The sequence below is a fragment of the Cricetulus griseus genome, unplaced genomic scaffold (assembly GCF_003668045.3).
Source record: "Cricetulus griseus strain 17A/GY unplaced genomic scaffold, alternate assembly CriGri-PICRH-1.0 unplaced_scaffold_283, whole genome shotgun sequence".
In the NCBI taxonomy this organism is placed as follows: Eukaryota; Metazoa; Chordata; class Mammalia; order Rodentia; family Cricetidae; genus Cricetulus; species Cricetulus griseus.
The window spans coordinates 19,634-29,030 of record NW_023277012.1 but is presented as its reverse complement, the minus strand read 5'-3'; the positions used below and the strand labels follow the sequence as shown (position 1 = coordinate 29,030).

The 9,397-nt window shown below is 41.4% G+C and overlaps 1 protein-coding gene across 1 annotated transcript; it reads left to right on the top strand.

Moving 5' to 3' along the window:
- Positions 1-8,679: 8,679 nt before the first annotated feature.
- On the top strand, positions 8,680-9,057 carry LOC113838001 (major allergen I polypeptide chain 1-like; the record flags this gene model as incomplete). Its single annotated transcript, XM_027433805.2, has 2 exons — positions 8,680-8,740; positions 8,870-9,057. Coding segments are annotated over exons 1-2 (249 nt in total), but the record flags the coding sequence as incomplete, so codon positions are not given.
- Positions 9,058-9,397: the final 340 nt, after the last annotated feature.

Below are 9,397 nucleotides of genomic sequence, written 5' to 3'. Positions count from 1 at the left end.
GTCCAATTCACAACATTTAGTCAATCTAGATGTTAAAGTGGTAGCCAGTGCAAGAAAAAGGAGAGGTTGTAAAACAATATTTTGTAATTTTGTGTTAAAATTTTTCATTTTACGTTAAAATTTTTAATTATTATTCTCGTTACATGTGTGCCATTTACTGGACTGCTGTGCACATAATGGACTACAGTCCTTACTTGAAACATCTGGTCTATCTAGATGTTTAGAAGTGCCCAACACATTTTCAATTTAGAGGTATTAATATATCACTTTGTAAATATCTTTTTGCTAAAATTCATGAAACACTGTCTTTGGGAGTAGAATTATGAGCACGTCTGTGAACAGTAATGTATGCACTTGATACGTGCTCAGGAGGAAGTGCTGGGAGACGTCGAGCTAGTGTTTTTATATGGGACAATTTCAGATGCCAATTGTATATATTTGCATTTTGTTTTTCTGTGTGTTTACTGTATATAATGGACATATGTCAGATTCTAATATTTAAAAATTAAAGAGGTTGCTAATGTATGACAAAATTAGCACATTTTGTACACTGCTAAAATTTATAGGAAAGATTGCTGTGTAATGATTTGGGGATATTAATTCGTTCAGCAATTTCTAAGCAATGCATATGCCTATATTTGTCTACTGGTTTGAAGTCAGAGAGAAGAGATAAAAGAAGAAAGTGGGTCAATGGCCAGATGGTAACATTTAGGAGATACCTCAGATAATAACCATTGCTTTACATAGTTTTATTTACTAGTGTAGTGTGAACAGCTGATAATTTTACATTTAAATTAGATATAGTAGAATAAAACTTCATATAAATAGTTTTGAAAAACTGGAAATACTATGTTTAGAAGTAGAATTGATAACCCACCTCTGAGAACAGTACCAGCTGTACTTGTTCAATGGATTGAGTAGTTGGGAGGGGTAGAAACTGCAAAGAGATTCCATTAGTGTGCTAGATAGATTAGCTTACCCATCATCCTATATATACATTTCATTTAACTTTCCTATACTGTATATATTGTACATACTGGACAAACGAGTCCTTATTTTACTTTCTAGGTATTAAAGGGCTTGGCAGTGTATGGCAAAAGTAGAGTCAGTAAACTAGCACATTCTATATACTCTGTATGAATAATCATAGCACGGTTTTCTTCTGAAAGGAGTTATGAAAGTATCATCCAAATGTCATGTGTCTGTGTCACTTGTTATAGGGTATGGATTGGAGAGAAAAGAGGTCAGAGACCAGAATATTCTCAGCAGAAGATACTTTGAGATTTACACATTGTTATATGTGTGTGGTTTGAACACAACTCTGTATATAGGGGACACATTTATGTCCACATCTGAAACATCTAGCCTTTCTAGTTGTTTAGAAGTGTGCAACATATGTTTAAGGTAGATGTAGTAAATAATACATGTTCTAGATTATTCTCTTAAAACTCGTAGTGAAGTGCTGTCTTTTCAAAATTGAATGCTGAAATCACTTCTGAGCAATATTGACTTGTGCTGGTTTGGGAGGGAGGAAGAACGAAAGTGTATGAAGGACCTAATACTAATGTAAGTTTTGGTAATGAAGATTAGCCATTGTCCCTTTTATTTGTGCATATTATTTTTGCAATGTGTGGTCTATAAGAAGACAAACCTGTCCAAATATGCAGCACTCTGTCTTCCTAGATGGTGGAGAGGCTGCCAGTGTGTGACAAAGTAGAATTACTGAAAAGACATAATTTAAAGTTTTGTTAAATTTCATGGGGAAAACTCAAAAGCACTTAGGACATGAAATAGTTAATATCCTCACCCCCCAAAAAAAAACTTAACAGTTACATAAACTGGGTAGAGAGAGATGGGAGATGTTATAGACTAGAATGTTGCTATTTATAAGTATGTGCAGTTTAGTTACTGCACTGCATAGTACACATGCTGGGGAAACAGTAGTGTTATTGGAAACATCTAGTCTTTAGACTTTGAAGTACATAATATATTTGGTGTGGTATTGCATACCTTTAATCCTAATTTGAGGCAGGTGGATATTGTGAGTTCCAGGCCAGCCTGGGCTACATAGGCGTTGTCTCAAAACAGTAAGAAAATGTACATACTGGACTGGTGGTGTGGCCCAGCAGATAAAGTGCCTAGCCACACAGCTGGTGACATGAGTTTGCTCTCCATGAACCACATGATGAAAGAAAGGAGAAAAGTGATTCACAAATTGTCTTATAGTCTACATACAAGTGCAGTGGCATGCATGTGACCACATGTACTAACTAATAAATTTAAAAACTGCACATGGTAAAAATAGAGGGTTAACACCTTTTAAGGATTATTGTTTCATAGAAATGGATATGGGGGGAATTGTTAAACTTAAACTTTGAACACATAAGGTTATAAGATGGAGGTGAATTGGGGAAAGAATAGTGCAGGGTAAGGCACTGTGCCTGTTGGTTGATTGAACCAGCCTAGCCACTGTTCTGGTGTGCCTTTCAGTTAAAGTTGAATGTTTCCAAGTATTAGAGGATGAGTCCCAGTGCCCAAAGGAAGGGCTGTCTTCTGGGGATGACCTGCATAATAGTGGCAGTAGAATCATCCTGGACTGGAGTTCTGCCCAGAAGAGGATAGATAAAGAGCTCTTTGTTAGGACCACCCCAACTAGAAGAGATGTAGAACTGTACACATGGATACATATGTGCAGATACTTGTGTTTATTGTGTACAAATTCATCCCAAAACATCTGAACTTCATGAAGATCCTAAAGGTGAGCATATGATTAAAGGTATGGCTTCATAGGTTGACATAAAAGTGTCTCTTGAATTGTTAAGCCGTGTCTGGACAGTGTGAGTTAATTCATTTTACTAGACTGACTGGAGACGCAGTTCATAAGGCAAGATCTGCGGCACTGTGCTGTGTTGAGATTGACATCCTGAGGGCCCCTGCCATAGTTGAGTCTTCAGTGTCCCATAGGAATACATTTATTGAGAAGGAACACACCTTCATATTTAGTATATAGATCCCATGATAAACTTAGGAATGATGTACTTAGTTGATCTTTTTCTTTGTGTTTCCTTGTAAGCTGAGCATTGAGAGAATGCATAATTTTATTTGTTTTTTTTTTTTTTTTGATTTCTCGAGACAGGGTTTCTCTGTGTAGCTTTGGAGCCTATCCTGGCACTTGTTCTTGAGACCAGGCTGGCCTTGAGACAGGGTTTCTCTGTGTGGCTTTGGAGCCTATCCTGGCACTCGTTCTTGAGACCAGGCTGGCCTTGAACTCACAGAGATTCACCTGCCTCTGCCTCCCAAGTGCTGGGATTAAAGGTGCATACCACCAACGCCAGGCACATGATTTTAATTATAACTTAGCCAGTGTTTCTATCTAAAAGCCTGCTGCCATTTTTGTCTACTATGAATATGTTGTTGCCAAGGAAGACAGGATTACAGTTTTGTCTGACAGATTAAGATGGTATCGTGTATCCTTGGTTATCAAAATGCTCATGTAGCAGGGGGGTTTTAGTTGGTGGATATTCACAAAGTGGGGGAAAGCTAGATACATACTGTATAATCTGAATTCCCTAAATGTATGTACACTTCAGCATCTAGAAGGATACAGCCACCGGAGCTACTTGTGACTGTGAGACTGTTCTTGGCTTCTTGTGTTTTTTTCCTGTAATGCACATACTACAAAATAAATAAAAGTTTCTTTAAAAAGAACTATGAAAAGACAGATTTCATAATAAATTCTCTTATGGAAACACATAAGCTTCCAAAATTACTCAGTGCATAGAATATACATTCTACATAGGAGCCACAGTAAAGAACAATTTAGAAACCTGAGGAAAGAAACTGACCATGTGTTTCTGGTATTCTGCCTTACAGATTGAGGCTGTTTCTCAAAAGAGCCAAAAAATTAAGTTTTTGGAAAAAATATCTTTAAAACTATTGTTTTCATGGGAACATGATGAGATAAAAATATAAAGATGTAGAGGGAGAGACAGACAGCTTGTGCTCCAAATAATTTAGGATCCACATAGCAAAATATTGCCCCCATGAGGACACACCTCCAGCTGCTCAGGGCTTAAGGGGGAGTATACAGCATATGTTATCTGGTACTATTCTTTTTATTGGCAAAACTTATGGTTCTGAGGCTGACAAGAGGGAGGGAAAAAGCAATATTTAAGTCCTGGATTTCAATGAAACTGTCTGTGAATCCTGACAAATTAAGATACATGCAAGTTTACTCATTGGCAGTTCAGTGTGTCATTCCAAGGCTGGGACTAACTGTGATTTTTTCATGATTCTATCTTATTGGTTAGTGCAGAAATTATTTGTGACACTGAAAATATTACTTCCATTTGTTAAAAGTTTTTTTTTTCCTCTGGAAGCAGATGATTACTAAATTAAAACAGAGAGCAATGGAGAGAGAAAGCTATGTGTTGAGAGAGTTGTTTGCAAGATAGACCAGAAGATGTGGTCAGAGAAATATAGAGACCTGTGCATAGAGACTGAGAAGGGGATGAGATGAGTGTGGTTTAGGGGAGATGTAGCTGACTGTGTAGGAAATGTTTGGGAGAAGAGAGGAGTGTGGAAGATGTAAGAAGAAGTGAAAGAAAAGTATGAAGTGATGTAGCTAAGTGTGTAGAGAGATATAACTGATGTAGTGTATAAAAGAGAGACATGTATGTAAGAGAGAGAGATGTGAGGAAGGAGATGTGGCTGTGTGGCGAAAGCTGTAACTGCGTGGTGACATATAACTGTGTGGAGACAAGAAAAGAGATGTGACTGTGTGTAGAGATTCATGGCTATGCAGGAGAGAGATATCTGTATATTAAGAAAGATATGCAGTTGTATGTAAACAATGTAGCTGTGTGGAAACAGAGATTTTTTCAGACTGAGGTTTTTTCAAATGAAGTAAAACAGAAAGGTTCCATCAGCAAATGTGAGTTTCCTTATTTTCACCTCAGGTAGAAAAGGCTAGCCCTAGACGCATTTGTGGATGTTTCCCCATATCCTGGAGGTGAGATTGGACCAGGCTCTCTCTAAGCCACTGGTACTCAGCTAATTTCATTTTGTTCCTCTATATGCGACATAATAACCTGATTGTACAGTGGGAAGAGGGTTGCAATCTGATCTGCAGCCAACTCCTCTAGCCCACTGAAATCTTCTTGAAATATTTACTTACCTTTGATTATCTTGTTCCTGAGAAAGATGTTTCAAGTATCTTAAAATGACCTTTGGCTTCTTTATGTGTCAGAACCTCCAATTTGTAAGGATAGTATGCAACAAGATGATATCTGCCTGAACGTGGGAATGGTAGTATGCTACCTGGAAAATTAAAGAAGTGGCATGTCTGCAGGAAGGCATAAATGATTCATAAGAAATTTCTCTAGGTGGTTGTGGTGCATGCCTTTAATCCCAGCACTCAGCAGGCAGAGGCAGGCTGATCTCTATGAGTTCGAGGACAGCCTAATCTTCATAGAGTGTTCCAGGTTAGCCAGGGATATACAGAGAAACTCTGTCACACATCTCTCTCTACCTTTCCCTCTCCCTCTCCCTCACCCCATCTCCTCTCTCTCTCTCTCTCTCTCTCTCTCTTCTCTCTCTCTCTCTCTCTCTCTCTCTCTCTCTCTCTCTGTCTGTCTCTTGCACACACACACACACACACACACACACACACACACCACATAAAAAATTGTGCATACACACATATAGAACAATGTGAGTAGGTAGGAAAACAGTAGAGATATCTGGTCACAGAATGTTAATGGTTCAAGTGAGAATTTCTACTCAGTGGGGAAAGGTGTACTTGTCACATGTCCTCTGACATCTAAGGTCAAGGCACTAAACCTCTGTGACATCTACAAAAAAGCCTGATGCCAGCTCTGACAAACTGGCAGAGTGCTGCAGGTGTCACCTACCAGTAGACATTTGTTAGCCACAGGATTCCCTTGTATCCATTCCTAATACTTCCAAGGCATAGAAAGGCCTAGCTGGACCTCAGCAGCCATAGGACCTGCAAGGTCATCAAAACAAGAACTAGAGGATATAGTGGACAGATCACGAGGGAATATTAGTGCTTGGCACCTCTTTGCCAAAAATCGGTTACTGGATTCAGATACCGTTTGGCTTGTGTGACCAGTAATTTAAAGGCTAATGCCTCTCTAAGTATTTGGAAAACTTCATCTGTCACTCCTGATGGAGAGAAAGGGACAGTCAATGCCTTTAACAACAAACTACTTAGTTCTGACTGATCAAAAACTCTTGGAATCTTTACTTTTAAAAATGAATATCAGCCAAATTACACAAGCACTTATGTAAGGTGAATATGGAGGCAGGGCAAGGGTGTTGAGAGTTTCTGACTAGCCTGGGCTAAGTTGGAAGATCCTGTTGTTTCAAGTTTTCAGAAAGGTCTTGTTTATAGACTTGAGAGAAGCCAGCTAGCCCTCCATTGTTGACACCTCCTATGTGGTGTCCCTGGGACAGAGTGGCACATGCCTTGGTCTCCTGAGCCATTAGATATCTAAGGAACACAAAAGCAGCCAGTGAAAGAGGAACTGGGGAATTGGGGACAGGGTGTAGAGCTCCATGCTGTGGTACAGCCCGGCGTGTTCTTATGTACAGGATGCACGTGTACTGTGGTGTTGTAATCTGCATTTCATTGCTATGACCAAACTACCCAGACTCAGCACTGTATGTGGGAAAGAAGTTAATTTGGTTCATGGGCTGGAGTCTTGACAGGCTCATATAGGGCAGTCACATCTTGCCAATGCTTGAACTGTGTGAACTCATGGTGAGAGGTGGGGAGTTCAGGGGAGCTGATGGAAGTCAGTACTAGAGCAGGAGCTCTGCCTGCTTGTCACCACCCACCATCACTACCTCTCAGGACTGTCACCCTGGGGACCAAGGCTTAAGGTGGGGTTGCTGTGTATGGCCTAGCCATGTTGAAACCATATCTGCCTGTCCCTCTTATATGGTGTTTGATGACATCATAGTGGTATTAACTGCATCTCACAGTGTAATTCTGGCTGGCCTGGAATTCTCTGTGCTGAACAGGCTGACCTCAATCTCACAGAGATCCACCTGCCTCTGTCTCCTGTGTGCTAGGACTGAAAGTGTTGACACAAGACCAGGTATTGTTAAAGGATTTTAACAGTGCTTACAGCCAGCCACAGAGGAATCTGAATTCACCACACACTCACACCACACATACACACATACATAGTAACAAATACACCATACCCACAACATACTACACATACATCACACACAAACAAACACACATGACACACACATACTACACACACACACAACCATACAAACACATTGCACACACACATGACACACACAACCCACATAAACCCCAGTCACACACATTCTACACACATACACAACACACCTATCATACACATATACCACAAACACACACCACCCAAAACAACACACATGTACCACATACATGCATGGCCCACCATATCACAATACATACTGTAGAAACATACACACCATATAACATGAACACACCACACATCCACATACTACACACACCACACAAACACAACTCAGAAACACACACATATTACATACATCACACACATTTGTAAGTATACCACACACATACACACCTATGCCACACACACACAGTCCACACACAATCCACATATACCAACACCACATACAGACATACACATAACACACAGCACAAACATGCACCACAGACTCGCATACCATAAACACACAATATACACACACCACCCAAAACAACACACATGGACCCCCCACACCACACATACATATTGCAGAAACACATACAAACCACAATCCATGTCCTAAACACATACCATACACACAGACACACAGACACAGACACACACACACACACACACACACACACACACACACACACACACACACACTCCCACTTCCTCCCTTGTTAGGAATTTTATGAACACATGGTTAACCTGGGCCAGATCCTATATGAAAAATAAACATCAAATAGAAGTTTAAGAGGACCAGTGTGGCTGTGTAGAGCACACATTTAATCCTAGCACTCAGTAGGCAGAGGCAGGTGGATATCTGAGTTCAAGGCCAGCCTGGTATACACAGATTTTCTCGCACAGAAGGGTAATGTCTAGAGATGCTACCTAAAAAAAACAAGGAAGAGATCAAGCTGCAGAATGACTACAACAGCAGGAGGACTTCAGGGTTAGAGGGTGGTTCAAGGAAGCCATGAAGCAAGGGAAAGATGGGGTTAGGGACAGAAACAGTCAGAGCAGGGGTCCCCAAGTGTCTGTGATTTGGTCTGTTTTAGACATTGACTACTAAGGAGACTTTTAAGTAACCCTTGAGTTCCCATCCTCACAGGGTGACCTAGGGCTCACTCTGGAGGCTTAGTTGAGGGGCCTGTTGCCTGGCTCCTTACTCAAATTTTCCTTTGGTCTTCATGTGACATGTGACATTAAGCAGAATACTAAGAAAGGCACCAGGCTGAGACAAGGCCCTTTGTTGACCAGGATTTTATCCTCTTGCCAAAATACACATCTCTCCTGACAAAGCCATTGGGAGTTTCACACAGTGATCTGGGAGGAGTCTGGAGGGGCTCAGACACAGCCCCTCTCTGCCCACTGAGCAGCCCAGGGCAGGTATAGAAGGGGCCTGAGCTAGGTAGGAGCACCTGCCATCATTACCATGAAACTCCCTGGTGCACTACTGTTGCTTGGGGCTGTCCTGCTCCTGATTTCAGGGGGAGGTAGGTACTAGGCTGTGGGTTTTGGGGATTTTAAGTCTCTAGTGCTCTCACACCTTTACTGCCCCAGGAAGGACTCCTGTGTTCTGACACAAGGTTTCAAGGGAGGATCCCCTTTTCTTCGTGTTTCAGTTTCTGTCATTTGCCCAGCTATAAAGCAGGAGATTGAGCTTTTACTTGGCCCATCTCTGCCGGAATATGTAAACTTTGTCAAGAAATACAAGAATGACAATGCAACACTGGAAAATGCTGAAAATCTGAAGAAATGTGTTGACAGCAATTTGACAAAGGTTGACAAGGAGAATGTACTCAGTTTACCGGTGAGTTCTATTGTGTCTGTCTCTGTCCCAGGAGCTGCCCTGATCACCCCAGTTAGAGATGGAGCCTGTGTTCCTCACGGCCCCTGCAACTTCTGTGTGCATAAAGTTGGCTCTTCTAACTGCTGGTATCAGGAGGATGGGGCAGGAAGGGACAATCAGGCAACCTGAGCTAGGCCTAGATGTTCACTCGACCCAGCCAGACTAGACCCTGAGGATCCCTGTCCCCCCTGATACCACTTGGCCTCCATCAGCATGTCTGGCCCAGCCTTCTGGGTCCAGCCACACCCAGCACAGGGCCTGGCACTCTTTCTCCAGGCTGGGTCTTTTACCCTAACTTGTC